Raw genomic sequence first — 15,137 nt, forward strand, 5'->3', positions numbered from 1 at the left:
CCGACCTCCACCGCCATCCCTAGCCTCCTCCCCGAGCTCTCAGTGCCGCCACCACCGCCATAGCCGTCGAGCACGCGGGCCACTGCGCAGTCGCCTCCCCGCACTGCCTCTGCCCAGGGTAAGGGGTGCATTAGGACCTCCTTGCCTCCCTCTCACTCTCCCTCCTCTCCCTGGCCGCCGTCGTGCCACACCGCGGTGCCACCATGGCCGCCGCCCGCCGCCATGAATCTCCGCCCTGTGGGCCTCCTTCCCCAAAATCGAGGGGGGGAATCGACCCCTTGAGTCCCTCTCTCTCTTTTCCCCCTCCTCCCGGCCGCCGGTGAGGGCCGCCGCCGGCAACCCCGCGCCGCTCCCCTGTTTCCCAACGAGGGGAAAGGGAGAAGAAAGGAATTTTTGCCTTTAGGCCCCTGCCTTTCTTGTTATTTCTTAAAGAACCCTCTCACCTCTCAAGCCCTTTTACAAAAGAAACCCTTCCTTTTATTTTTATTCGAAACCAACCCTCCCACCTTGAGAAAACATTTATAAATAAACTCCTACACCTTTTCAGTATGTCCCAGATATTTCCAGAAATTACGATCAAGCCCTTCCACTCTCGTAAATAATTACAAACATGTCCTTGACTCCTTATTTAACCCCTAAAGCTTTATATAACCTATCATTTCATGCGCCAAACGATCTCAGATCGACCTGAAACCTTACCACGCCTCTCACAACATAGTTTTGGCCATGCCATTAGGAAATCGCCAAAAAATATTACTTCTATCTCCATATCTTAATTGTTTCCGATTCGAGCTCAACGATAAAACTTTTATTTCTTTTTCTTGATTGTGTGCTTGTTTGTATACGACGTAGATCACGGTGTGAACGAAGGAGAGCCCGCCGGCGAACAATTGTACGAGCAAGCGAACGAGGACCAGTTCCGCGACCCCGAGCCCGAAGGACAGTACTTCGACCAGGACCTCCCGGAAGGCTTCGAAGACGGCAAGTTCAATCCAGCCCTTTGATGCATGCTTTTGTCCTAAGTTTTTATAAACACAACCTATTAGCCTGTTTTACAAAACTGCATATGTTTTGCCTACTGAAAACATCGTTGGATAGCCACCCCTTGATTTGTTATAACCATTCCTTGACCACCTAAATTAATGTCTGAATGCTTTTGGACGTTGATCGCTGCTAGAACGCTTAGGATCTTAAACACAATACAACTTGTTTTATAAAGAAAATGTGTGCGTGTGTGGGAAGGGAAAAATGTGGAATTTCGAAAGATGAGTTTAGACGGGATGGATGGCATTTCTGTGTGATTTGCCGATTGGTGTGCTTGTGCCTGTGTGGCAGAGCAAGGAAGGGAGATATCCATCTTGTCACAACTAAGGACCGAGTTGGTGTGTCATCTTACCTAACTCCACTATCGTGCAAACCACTCGACCGTTGAATGGGCAACAGCTTAGCATAAACCCCACTAGTTAGTCTGATAGCCATCAGGAGAGCTGAGAGCAACGGGTGATCAAGGAGAAGGGGTTAGCTCTGTGTGACTTATGCCCCGGTTAAAACCTCTGTGATAGGTCAATGACCCCTTGGCGGATCTCGTGATGGCTAGTCAGGTCTAGCTAAAGTGGGTAATGGCTTTGTTGGGATCTGCACCGACACTAAGGTGATCGAGTTGCGGTACCCCGCTTGTGGGTAAAGTTGCACACCTCTGCAGAGTTAAGAATCTATTCGAATAGCCGTGCCCACGGTACTGGGCGAGTTACGGTGTGGTCACATAACTAGTGTTTACTTTGGGATGGGTTGGCGTGAGTTGTTTTGGAATCGAGTCCGGCAGTTGTGCCGTGTGCTACGGCGGATGAGGAGTCCGGTAGCAGCTTAAAATTTGGGTCCTGTGTGGGCCAACATTATGGGTTATTCGGTACAAAGAGAACTTGCTTTGAAAAATCATTTCTTCCAAGTGAACCCCTGCATAAAAATTTGCTTTCCGCAAATTAAACCCTAGCCTTATCCTTGATTTACCCTGTGCATTATATTCTGTTTATACCCCCTCCGTGGGTGTGGTTGGACTTGCTGAGTACATTTGTACTCACCCCATTTCTTAATTTTTCAGAAGAAGATCCAGACTTTGTTCCAGAAGACGTCGAGTAGGGTACCGTCCTGCACCCAGCCTTGCCTGTGGATTAGGGTCACCCGCAGGAGATACCGCATGGCGCAAGACTCTGATGACCCCCTTTTTATAATTAATATCGTTGTGTGGGTGTGGGTTGTAATCCTCGCGATAGTGGCGCTCCTCTGCCCATTACCGCGTAGAGTTATACGGTGATGAACCATTTGATGTAATAAATATGTCATCAGCCTCCTGGGACTGATGTTTGTATCACATTTAAGTCTCCTCTTATGAGGGGACGCTTCAAAATCATAATTCAACAAAACTTGTGTAACCAATTAGATTCAAGTCTTATAGCTAAGTTTGGTGATTATTTGTTAGAAAAAGCTGCAGAAGTTGACAGACGGTGCAGCTTGCGAGGCAAAAATGCAGATGACTAGGCGAGGTCGTCAGGCCCGTTGACCGTGTTGGCGTGGACGGGTACAGATAGAGGGAAAAGTGTGCGGTGGAGATGGAGGGGTACACGCTGACCAAAGAAGAAATGGAACACCGAGTCAAGAAAACGCGAACTTGAGTTTGACGGATCAAACCAAAAATTTGGATGAAAATGTTATGTAGTTATACATGCTTTAGAAATAGGTAAGATTCGGACATACATGAGGATGCACGATTCCCTAACGTGCTGTTTCTTAATTATTAGTTGTATATTTTAGCATTGAAATGATGCCAGGACGTTTGACTCTGCAGAGCCTTTTACTCTCGCGAATATATAAGCCATGGAAGCTGGAGGACAAGATGCGCCTTGGGCACATAGTTACTAGTACATAGAAAAATGAGCCTAGTGGTGAGGAAGTCCTCACCGGTGGTGGTCCGGCCATCGCCGGAGACGGGGACGACGAGGGGCACCATAAAACTCTCGTCTTTCGACAAGGGTCTGTACAATATGCCATCCACAACGTTGCTCGTGTTCGAGCATCCCCTCCACAACGCTGCCGAGACCATACGGGGTGCACTTTCCCGAGCACTGGCCCACTACTACCCTATTGCCAGTCGCATCGTTGTTGCCGGAGGAGGCGGCGGCGGCAGTAGCGGCGGCGGCGATGTCTACATCGAGTGCAACGACGAGGGCGTGGCATTCGTAGCTGCGCACACCGATCACGCCCTGAAGGAAGTCATCTGCTTCGACCGGTCGCCGGCCGCGAGGAAGCTGCTCGACCAGCTCGCCGTCTACTACCCAGGCATGTCCTGTGGCCCCGGTGACCCTCTGCTGCTGATGCAGGTGACCGAGTTCTCATGCGGCGGCTTCGTCCTCGGGGTGACCTGGAACCACGGGGGCGCCGACGGCGCCGGGATGGGCCAGTTCTTGCGGGCCGTCGGCGAGCTCTCCGGCGGGTCGCCGTCGCCGTCCGTCGCTCCGGTCAGGTGGGACGGTTCGCTCCCTAGCCTCCGTCCTTCCGTCCTCGAGGCGCAGCAGCACCTGCTGAGCCTCGATCCGGTGGGCGACGACTTCGGCCATTCTGGACATCACGATCCCCATGGAATCAATCAACCGTGTCCGAGCTGACTTCGGCAGCAGCTTCGGCCAGCGGTGCACCACGTTCGAGGCGGCCCTCGCCGTCCTGTGGCGGTGCCGGACGCGCGCGATCAGGCCGGACCCGGAGGCCCCGACCCTGCTCGTGTTCCTCGCCGACATGCGAAAGCACGCCGGCGCGAAGGAAGGGTACTACGGCAACTGCATCGTCGCGCAGCTGGTCGTGGACTCGTGGCGAAGAGCGGCGCGGTGGCGGCCGGGGACGTCAGGGACGCGGTCATGGCGATCAGGCGTGCCAAGGACCAGCTGCCGGACCGGCTGAAGGAGGACGAAGAAGGCGTGGTGGGCCGGCACGAGCTGCGCGAGATTCGCGCGTACGATACCTTGACCGTGACGTCGTGGCGGAACCTTGGCTTCGACCGCGTGGACTTCGGGAGCGGGAGGCCAGCGAGGGTGACGGCCTCCGGGAAGGATCTGCCGCCGTCGCCAGGCGCGGTGGGATTCCTGAGCGATGGGAGGGGTGGTGGGGTCAGTGTGCTATCTGATTTGGTGAGGCAGGAGCACGCTGACGCGTTCCTGGCAGAATTAGCCAAGTTTATTTGAGATAGGTATACTTTCTGCAATGTGTCTTTTTAAGGCTACGAATTTGTTAGGTGTTTTCCTTTCCTTTTAACTTTTGTTTCTTGTAATAATGTTATGAACCATGTTGTGGGGAATAAATACTTGAGCAAACTTGTATAATTGGTAGTCAAATTCTAGGAGGTTTGGATTGGATCTAGATCTATCCAACTGCGCGGATGGGCCTTTGGCCTAGTGGCAACTCCCGAGGATGGGAGGCTGCTGGCGGGGGTTCGAACCCCGTCCCGCACATGGGTGCTGAGGTTGTGTGTGTGGTGTTCGTAAGTCTCGGTATGGCGTGTTCCGAGACTACTCGGCAGCCTCATCTGTATTGAGTCCGGTCAGCATGAGCATCCAAAAGTCTTACATGACTCCTCAGTGCTCCTGTGTGCTTAAAAAAAAGATATATCCAACTGTTCAGACTAGCCCTCTTTTGACCTACCCTCATTATATCCCGTGCTTCATTTTCTTTTTTCTCCTAAGGGCAGGTACTTGGAGGAGGTCAAGATTAGATGGGGAGTCCAAGGCAAGCCAGAGTCCCACAACATGCTAAGTTTGAGTCTGCCTCAGAGTCCAGGAGCAGCGTGCACTAAAATCAACACCTAGGTTATATACGGAGTCCAAGTTTGACATTCTACATATGTATGGAAAGATAAGGAGATAAGATAGAACCAGTCCCACCTCATTATCAGGTCCCATCGAATGGGAATCATTGAAACAGGTGGATGTCCACAATCTGCCAGGTGTTGCGCCACCTATTTTGGGCCTTTTGCCCGTGTACCTTGTTGGGGGTCCACTAGGGACGTGTTCAGGGGTCCTTGGCCGACCCTAGGTCTTTATAAACTTTAGTTTTCATCCATATCTGCTTTTAGGTTTTGCTTAAATTCAATCTGTCATCGAATAGTCGTTGTTCATCGGTTTGTGAGACTCCAACTTAGGGAGTTAATCCAAGGATTCTGCAAATTTAGTTGTGTTCTTCCTTGTTCTTTCTTATGTTCTTCGATTCACAGGCAAGGATTAGCCTAGTGGTGAGGTCAATCGGATAGCTCATGGTTGGTAACCAAAAGACGACATGGTGCTTCGATTGTGGGCTTGAATCTTGTTGGTCGGAAGCTGGATTGTTTGTGTCGGGTTGTTGAAAAAAATTGATAGTTTTCCTCCTGATGGAAGATCAGGTACCCTCACATTCCCATCAAGTCCTGATGTGATAGATTAATGTATTTGTAGTGCTTGTGAGCACTTTGTCTGTGGGTGGTTCATGCCTTCGTGCACCTTATCACCAATTATGCTTTGCCGGTGCCTATGTGCACCATATCTATTAGATGCTCTTTAGGTTCTCTTTACATGTTTTGCTTAGCTTTTAAGCCACCCACCCCATGGTTGGCTTAAGTGTACCCCAAACCTTCTTTTGTGGTTAATTGAGAGAAATAGAAAATTACCCTTTGGGCCAACAAGTTTAGCAAAGATCAAGATGCAAAACCAAATGTTGATATGTAAAATATTATGTTTGCAAAATCTGCTTGGTCTAGAAAACATGCATATATTCTCATATCAAAAGCAATTGCATAGCGATTAGAGTTTTTTTTTCAAACGACTGTACTTTGATGCATAATCTGGTTCACTACCTCCCCCTTAAATCTTCAGAATCTGTTTTATACTTTTATTATTGAGGGGCGGTTGGCACAAATTGATTTTCTCGCACAATATATGGTTCACATCTCGTCTTCTCCCACAAATATACAGAATCCTTCTTCCATTGCTTTTTGAATGACTATTAGACTAGGAGAAATCTCTCAGATAGAGTATAATATAAATCTACACATGGCGACAAGTGCATGTCCATTCTAATTAATTTTAAAATTTCTCAAGTAGATTTGCAACAGGATGTGATAGAACACAAGAAGTTACTCGGAAAGTGAAATAAGCAGCCAAAATGTGGAACCAGCAGATGCAGCAATGAATGACCATGTCATGGATGCTAAGATGATAGAAACATTGAACCGGCTGCATGTGAGATACGGGTATGCGCCGCAAAAATCGACGTATATCGCAAGAAGAATGGACACCGCGATAGCATAAGAAGCTACCGCCAGTGAGCTGATCGCCAATATCTGTAGCAAGCACACCTATTGGTGGATGCAGGATTGAGCTCTAGGGGGGCTCTCCTGTTCTTTTTCCTCCTCCCGCCTCCCATTCTCTCTTTCTTCCTCCTCAAATTTGTAGAGGGGCTTGTGGGGGCTCCAATGGAGTTCTTGGGGTAGGGGGGGGGGGGCTCAAGCCCCCCTACCCCCACGCTGGCTCCGCCCCTGAACACACCCACATCATTGGATTCACTTAAGCAATCAGTTGCTAATTGGTATAACATACTTCCATAAATTCCCAGTGCTGTGAAGGTCCCAGTTAATCTTCAAAGAATATATATCAATGCAAATAAGGACGAAACTCCAGAAAAGCAGCAGGATCATTTGAATAACCAAGTAACTGAAAAATAAAATAATGATAGATCAGGGTAAGTGATCCTCAGAAGGCATATATGATGTCAAGGATGCATATATATTAAACTAAGCATATGCTGAAGCAATATTGAACAATAATAATACATCAAAGCCATCTACAATTATTTCATCTATGTACTGTACTTAGCGAAACTATACTTCTATTATTATCAAGATATATAGCTCACAATGGTACTCTTATTCTTCACATTCTTGTTTCATGATGCAGGTATCTAATTGTGCAATGTGCAGTAGTCCTGTCCAGCTATTGAAACTAAAAATCCCAATTTAAAGACTAGATTGCATCACCCATCTGTGTTTCTTGCTCACCTTAGTTGCCAGAATGCCAAGCTATACTGAGATGCAGATGCAATCGTGAAACAGCCGAATGTCAAAAACATATGAAATGAAATTCAGGGGAAAATAACTTAATTTAAAGGGAAGAAAAGAGAACTCATCCTCAGCTGAAAATTTTTAGTGGCCAAAAAAGAAAAAAAAACTATGAAACGTAAATGCATCCAAAAACAACCTCGTGAAGGCCCAATGTTTTTTTTCTAACGAACTGGCTTGAGATTGTGCATAGGTTACCTCAAACCCAGTAGTAAACTTGAGAAAGAAAAGAAAACTGGAAAGAAAAAACAGAAGTACATTGTGCCTTTATCTCGAGGTACCCGCAAGAGACGACGGCTAGACAAAATTAGAGAGCTCACATTTTTTTTACCCAGAGGAAAGAGGCAGTTTGGCCGGCATTACCAGAAGGCGCTGTAGTTGGAGAAGCCAAAACCTGAGAGCATCACTGCTAGAGAGCTGAGAGCCGGCAGCACACACGAACTGCGACACCCGCAGCTCTAAGCCGCTCAGCGTCCCGGAGCTCCCCATTATGTTCATCATCTCTTCCCCTAGAGTTCCTGCACCACGCCGGAGAGTGGGTACGTATGGCACAGTGGCTGCAGCTGGTTGGCCGGAGCCGGGGAGGATGCTCGTGTGTTCTGCAGGAAACATACCCGGCTAGGGAGAAGAAATCCCTCCTTCACGCGTGAACCCGCTTCGCCTGCAGTGGTAGTGTACTGCCCGCTTGGAAATGTTGAAGGAGCCAGCGAGGAACTGGAATGAGCCTGGGAGAGACCATCACCCTGTTCTGCTGTTCTGCTCCAGCACCAGCCAATAGTATTTTCCTCTCACACAACTCCAGCAGCAGCCTCCAACCACCAACCAGCCAGCAGTGTTTTTCTCTCACACCACTCCAGCAGTAGCCTCCAGCACCAGCACAACGAACAGGGTGCATGTGTGCTTTCTGCGCGCTTTTGACTAGAGGGGCCGTCAATAATGGCTTGTTGTTCGGATCACCTGCCCGGTGAAAACTCATCGTGCTCGGTGCTTCTTTACTTCCAACGGCGGAGCCGGGGGGCTAGTAGGGGCCACGCCCCCCTGTGCAAAAAAATTTCTTCCCCCTCTTCTTTACAGTAAATATAATTAGACAAGTAGTTCTACAACAAGCCTAATATCTAGTAGCTCATATTGCACTTTCAATTAAAGTCTACAAGATAGCTCAAGAGGCAAAAACTACAGGGGGGGAGGTTTACCGGTTTGGGGCTCAAAACCGGAGGCACATCCGGTGCGGCCGGATGACGGTGGTGGAGGACATGTGGCATCATCACGAAACTTGAGTTGGCAGGTGTCGTGTCCGTCTAATAGTCTAGTAAAAATTTAGGCTTGCTTATCCCTGAGGGGTATTTGGGTTGTATGATTAATGGAGGACGTTTTGTTCATTGGTAGGGGCGTCTATATATATAGAGAGTTAGCTGGTTGATGGAAGGTAGCTCTAGTATCTCTTATTTGGAGGTCCGCTCATTTTGTGTGTGAGATAGATTTGCTAGGGTTATAGGGAGAATGAGTGGATCTTTGATTTAATATTTTTTTGCCATTTTATTTTTTTGCTCAAGATCGGTTTGTAATCGGATCTTGTAGAGTAATCAAAAAATTAAATTCGCGTTCAGTTTTGTGCTCCCGAGCGCTTTTCTTGTTTTTTGATTTTTGGAGTATTTCATACGATTTTCGATTCGCGAGTTCTATTCGATCTTTTTGCAAACTTCTTTTGGATCAGTTAGATTTTGAGGTCACGCATCTTTAGGTCAAGTTTTTACCGTGAATTCATTTTTGAATCCGTTTTATCTGGTGTATTGTTGAGAATTAATCCAACATAATAAGATCTAATATGAATATATTTTACTATTTTTAAGAGTTTGACATTTTGAATGAACTTACTCAACATTTTCAATATACTACTTCGACATTCTCATATCAAATGTTGGACTAGTTGATATAAAATGTGGAGCTTGATTAAGAGAAATGTTGAATCAGTAATATTAGCTATATTTCTCTGTAGAAAACACAAAGTATTTCCTGTTTATTTCCTTGTTTGCACCATGGCCTAAGGCTTGGTTTGCATTTTTCAATTAGCTCTTGTTTATTTCCTTTCCGTCTTTAATCTCTAGCTATGTAATTATTACTTTTTAATTTGTAATAATTTACTTTTGTCTCTCTAGTTCTTGATAATCTTTGCATGCTTAACTAGCTGGTGTAAATTAGTGATTAAAGCTTCTTCAAGATATTCCATGTCCTTAATTATCAACTAACTTCTTTAAAAGAAAACGAGAGACAAAAAAAACTAAGCATGTGTACAAAAGCGATCACCGTAAGTCACTATACTCACTAATAACAATCACAAGTGACGACTCTCTTGGAACAAGACGAGATGCAGCAAAAGTTGGTTAAGTGTCTACTTCTGTCGTCTGCTCATATAGGTTACGGCGCGCAGACGACAGTAATTAATGATGTTCTTGACAATGCTAAAACATAAGGAATCCTGCAATTACAGTAGTCCTTTTATGTGTATATGACATAAGGAACATACTAATCAAGCAAAATTCTGATGTTGTTTAAAATCTGAGCTTCTGCATGAAGAGAGAATAAGAAGCATCTGTTAAATGATAACATGAACATACATTTGGCTTCTTTAACACATGTTTTGCCGTCAAGATTGGTCCTGGTGACCAAGTTAGTTGGGCCAGAAGTACGAGAAAATTGCTCCCTTGTCTACTGGGACCACATTGTGATCTTCCTTTTTCTTTTTGAGAGTAAAAAAGTAGTGAGCAACCTCCCTGCTGCTTCATTCAAACAAAAGAATTGAATCCCTTTTAATTTTGTATGACATAACAGAAAGCGAAAGCAGTTGCTGAGTGTATGTGAGAGAGAAGGGGAAAAGTGGTTCGAGAAGGAGAATATATACTATTTTAGAAAAAAAGGAATTTTAGATTTTACTGGCAAACATATATCTTTATCAGTGATTTTAGTAATAGAGTTATCAGAATAAAGGAAGAGTGGTTCACTCCATACAAAAATTCAGAATAGTGGACAAGTGTAGGCATATTCATCCACCAAAAACTTGTGAGCTTGGTAGTTTGAACACCTAGCATCAGGTGAACAGCAAAGCTTCCTCGATGCTGCCAATGATGCTGGTGAAACTCAATGTAGTTTAAAATATTTTGTTGCTAATATTAACGGCAACTAATCAAGTGCAAATCAACTTTTTTGTGCAACTGTGCAAACTTCTAATTTGAACCATAGGATCAACATCCAAGGGGTGCGCAGGGGAGTGGGAGGGGGGGATTAGTTCAACTGTATTTTATTGAAATTTCTTTTGTCACCCATAGCAATACACGGGTATAGACCTAGATACAAGAATTACAACCATGGCTCTCATGCGGTCACCAATATGGATGGGTTGAGCGTTTCTACTGGTCCTGCCACGTGGTTTCCGATTGCTTAATACAAACAATGCAACCTAGCAGGTCCTCACACAAGATTGGGTAGGAGACCGCCTGACCCAACCAATTGAAGCGGCTCTGTTTATACATACGTAGTGTCCTCGTTCACAAGATGTGTCCCCTTTGTTCTTCCTCGTCGCCCAAAGTTCCTAACTTGCATGACCTTCGGCAAGATGGCCTTGTTCATATTATCTTCTGCTGTTGGAGCAGAGAAATCACGACAAAAGGTGCTACATGTACGTGTGGTTTGCCTCGCATCGTCAGCATTATTCTGGAAGAAACAACCTTTATGGTAGTATTTCTGGAAGAACTTCCTTTTGTTCTTGTTCGGCGGAGCAAGTGGATTATTAGGATTTCCCAGACCATGTTCCGGTGGGTGCTCCTCACCACTACCGGAGTCTGAGTCTTTGCCGTGTGCCAAAGACACGGCAAAAGGCTCAAAGCACACGGCAAAAGGGTTCACCGTCGGGCGCCCACGGCGAAGACCCGACGGCGATTGGCCAGACGGCAAACACGCTCTTTGCCGTATGCCCTTTATCGGGCACACGGCAAAGGCTTCACCGTGCGTTTTTGACGACACACGGCGAAAAAAAGAAGAGACGGCGCGACGACGGAGAAACGGCAGGGAACGGCGGGGTGGACGGCTTCGCCGTGAGCCAAATCAGACGCATGGCAAACAATTTCAAAAAAATAAAAAAAATCAACCAGCTGCCCCCACCGCCGGCCGCACCCCTGGTGCCGCCGCCGGAGAGACGAGAGGCAGGGGAGCCGCCGCTGGATGGAGGGAGAGGAAGCCGGCGCCGGAGGCCCCCGCGACGGATCTGGAGGTGCACCGGATCCTTCACCTCCGCAGTTCCGTCCGCCGTGCGCCGTCTATGGAGGAGGAAGCAGCCCCGCCGTGCGCCGTCGTGGGAGAAGGAGGCAGACCCGCCGTGCGCCGTCGCTGGGAGGAGGAGGCCGGCCGCCGCTCGCCTCTGTCACCGGATCTGAGGATGAGGAGGAGGCCGCGGCCGCCGCTCCTCGCCCCGCCGCCCCTCCTCACCGGTCAATCACCGGTGAGGGGCGAGCAGAGGGGGAGGAGAGGTGCCGCGTGAGGTGAGGGAGAGGGCCGACGGAGGACGGCTCGCCGTTGCACTGGCTGCTCGCCATCGCACGGGAGAAAAGGGAGGGGAGGGAGAGGAGAGGAGTGGTGGCGGCGGATCTGAGAGAGGAGTGGCAGGCGGCAGGGAGAGGAGGACGGCAGCGGATGCGGGAGGAGGGCGTGCGGCACGGCGGGACGAGTGGGGCGGAGGGGCGGTAGGGTTTGGAAGGGTTGGGGGGGAATTTATTCGAAGAGTCGGCGAATCTGGGCCGTCCGATCTCGAGATCGACGGGCCATAGTCAAGAGAGACTTGTTTGCCGTGCGCCAATAAAAGAACACACGGCAAACATTTCTACATCAATGAAATTCCTGTAATTGCACTTAATATATTATAATTATCAAATAGTTTCAAAAAAATACTAAAGTTTTTTGTAATTGCACTATATATTGTGTATTGACTTTAGAAAAAAGTTCGAAGTCAAAACCAAATTTGATCATCACTTCCACTCCAAAACTAACTGCATCCTTCTAAACTCTATGATTCTTCTTCGGAGATGTTTACTTTGTAAGCATCGTACGTGAAAAAATTCCAAAACTCACTAAATTTTTTACCACAACCTCCACATATGATATCATGAGTTGTTCACAAATCTCACATTTTTTAGACTTGATTTGCATTTTTTTAGAATTTTAAAATCATTCAGACACACGGTCGTGGTCGTTTTTCCTGGTCAAGTTGTTCAAAATTTCTTTGGATTTCATGGGTATGGCCTTAAATTGGGCTAAATAACATGAATATCATTTTTTCACTCACTTTGATCTACTATTTGAACCACTTGCAGTTCAAATTTGACTTGATTCAAAAAAATTGCTTGAAATGTAATTAATTAGTTAAATATAGCAAATAAATACAAACATGTTCCAAATTTTAACACGGATTACAACATGTTGCTTGTGGATTGGGGAAAAAATTTGGACGGCAAGGGATGATTTTTTGTTGTCCGCTTTGCCGTGTGCCATGAAAAGGCACACGGCGAAGCCAGGCCTTCGCCGTGTGACTTTTCATGGCACACGGCAAAGCCTAACGCCGCAGCCCCCTCGTAACGGCCGTCATACACGGAGAAAAAAATTATTGCTTTGCCGTGTGAAAAAAAACACACGACGAACTATTACTTCGCCGTGTGCCAAATAGAAAGTACACGGTGAAGCTTGACTTCGCCGTGTGCCATTGAAAAGCACACAGCGAACTATCGGGCACACGGCGACTTTCGATTTTCCGGTAGTGTCATGGGCCAAACGGCTGCTTGCCATGTTATTCTCGTTTCCCTCTCGATCCCTCTTGATCCTTGCTATTTCGCAATGCTTCCATGCCTCGTACTCCACTGCTGCTTCGTTGAAGTCATCATCTGCGCTATCAGAATTGGCTTCATTGAGGTCTGGGTTATCAGCCTCATGCAGCTCTTCTCTGCTGATAAGTTCCACAACCATCCGCCTAGTCTCATCCTTCCTACGCTCCAGCCTCTTCTTTGCCAGCTCCTCGAACCGTTTCTCCTCCTCCTCGAGGGGCTGAAGCTCCGCAAAGGTATCTCGCTGAGACTTTGGAACGAAACCGACTGGCGTGGCGAGGACAAGGGCCGTCGTCTGCTGGTCCTCCGATTCTGCATCGTACTCCGATTCCACCTGATCCATCAGGTCCTGGTCGTCGTCCTCCCGCGCCAGCAGATCTTCCTGCTCCGGAAACAACAGCTGATGCCTCTCCCTTATCCTCTTCCTTCGCTCTTCCAAGGCCTCCACCTCATGGCATCATCCACCTGCATCATCTCGCTCTCGTTTCGTACCACGGTCGACAAGATCTCTGCCTGGCGTAGTACACGGCGGTGATAATAAGCCCTCAACTCCAACGTTTGGGTCCTTCTGGAGGCCACGTTCTGCGCCTCAAGGAATGCACAGCTCAGGGCTGTGTGGAGGCCAACATCGTCGTCGGCAGCATCATGCGGCCAGTCGGGCGCCTTCCCTGGTAGCGCTCGACCTTGCTCGGAAAATTCATCCGGCTAACCATTGGACCTGTGTGTGCCCCAGCTCGCATGTAACAAGATAATTGATGGAGATGTGCTTTCGCACGGCATGCCCCCTGCTTGCGAAAGGAGTTTGCTATTTATGAATCGACAGCCCAGAGCAGGCCGTCTCTGCCAAATCCTCCTCAGATTCGAACTCCGACAATGAGTTGCTTATGACCCGACAGACCGTCTCTGCCAAATCCTCCTCAGATTCGAACTTTGACAACGAGTTGCAATCGAACTGGATACACCAACCTGTCCGTATCGGACACTGGTCAGTCACATGAAGGACGGTGTGGCAAAAGACACAGGCCGGGCCCTTTGCCCGGAGGCGGCCCAGAAGTAGCTATGGTTTTGCCGAGTGCCGGACGAACGACACTCGGCGAACAACGCTGTTTGCCGAGAGCCTCCTCGGGGCAGTACTCTACCTCTTTGCCGAGTGCCTCGACAAGGGCACTCGACAAAGCATGTCACGTGCACCGCACGCACGCCCATTGCGCCCGATACCGTGGTGGGCCGTTATTCTTTGCCGAGTGCCACCACAGAGCACTCGGTATTTAATTACTTTGCCGAGTGCCTACACAAGGGCACTCGGCAAACTGGGTCACGTGCCGTGCACGAGCCCGTTACCATGGGAGGGCCATGGCGGCTGTTATTGTTTGCCGAGTGCCTAATCTATTGCACTCGGCAAAATTGGTCACATGCCGCGCACGCGCCCGTTACCGTAGGAGAGCTGTCACGACTATTTTTATTTGCCGAGTGCCAGAAGTGGGGCACTTGACAAAAATCGTGTTTGCCGAGTGCTAGTGCCTGATTCAGGTTTGTTTGCCGAGTGTCCCATTTGGCACTCGGCAAAATAACACAAAAAGTTTCTCCAATCCACTCCAAACTTTTTTCTAAGCAACTATACTATACAAAACACTGAATATTAAAATTTGATACATTTTTTGTTATGTTTACTATATTTAGTTAATTTATTTCATTAAAAGGATATTTTGGAAATAATTCAATTTTGAACTGCAAAATGTAGTATAAATGTAGTATAATGAATGGAAAAATGATATTTATGTTATTTAGTCCTATTTGAGACATTGTCAAACAATTGAAAGGAAAATTCGAACATATTGGTCATAAAACGGGACAAAGTGCGCTGTGGACAAATTGGTTTTTAATTTATAAAAATCCCAAGTAATCAGAAATTCATGAAATTTGTGATGACATCATGATATCATATAGGGAGTCTATGGTAAAAATTTGAAATGGTTTTGCAAAAGTTGTCATGTATGTGGCTTACGAAACGAGGCATCTCCGAAGAAGTTTTAGAGAACTCAAAAGTATTCTTTGAGATTTTGAGTCAGAGTGACGTTCAAATTGGAGTTTTACTTCCTATTTTTTTATAGCCATAAGACATGAAGAATTGTGTAATGTTAAAT

General features: G+C 47.2%; 1 protein-coding gene and 1 pseudogene across 1 annotated transcript; one reads left to right on the top strand and one right to left on the bottom strand.

Moving 5' to 3' along the window:
• Nucleotides 1-2,927: 2,927 nt before the first annotated feature.
• LOC120695242 (acyl transferase 15-like) lies at nt 2,928-4,229 on the top strand. The gene is made up of 3 exons (XM_039978535.1): nt 2,928-3,517; nt 3,669-3,815; nt 3,869-4,229. The coding sequence occupies exons 1-3, from the start codon at nt 2,928-2,930 to the stop codon at nt 4,227-4,229; spliced, it is 1,098 nt and encodes a 365-aa protein (XP_039834469.1).
• Nucleotides 4,230-12,004: 7,775 nt separating this feature from the next.
• On the bottom strand, nt 12,005-13,773 carry LOC120695243 (annotated as a pseudogene).
• Between the last annotated feature and the right edge of the window lie 1,364 nt (nt 13,774-15,137).

The sequence above is a fragment of the Panicum virgatum genome, chromosome 2K, assembly GCF_016808335.1.
Source record: "Panicum virgatum strain AP13 chromosome 2K, P.virgatum_v5, whole genome shotgun sequence".
Lineage (NCBI taxonomy): Eukaryota > Viridiplantae > Streptophyta > Magnoliopsida > Poales > Poaceae > Panicum > Panicum virgatum.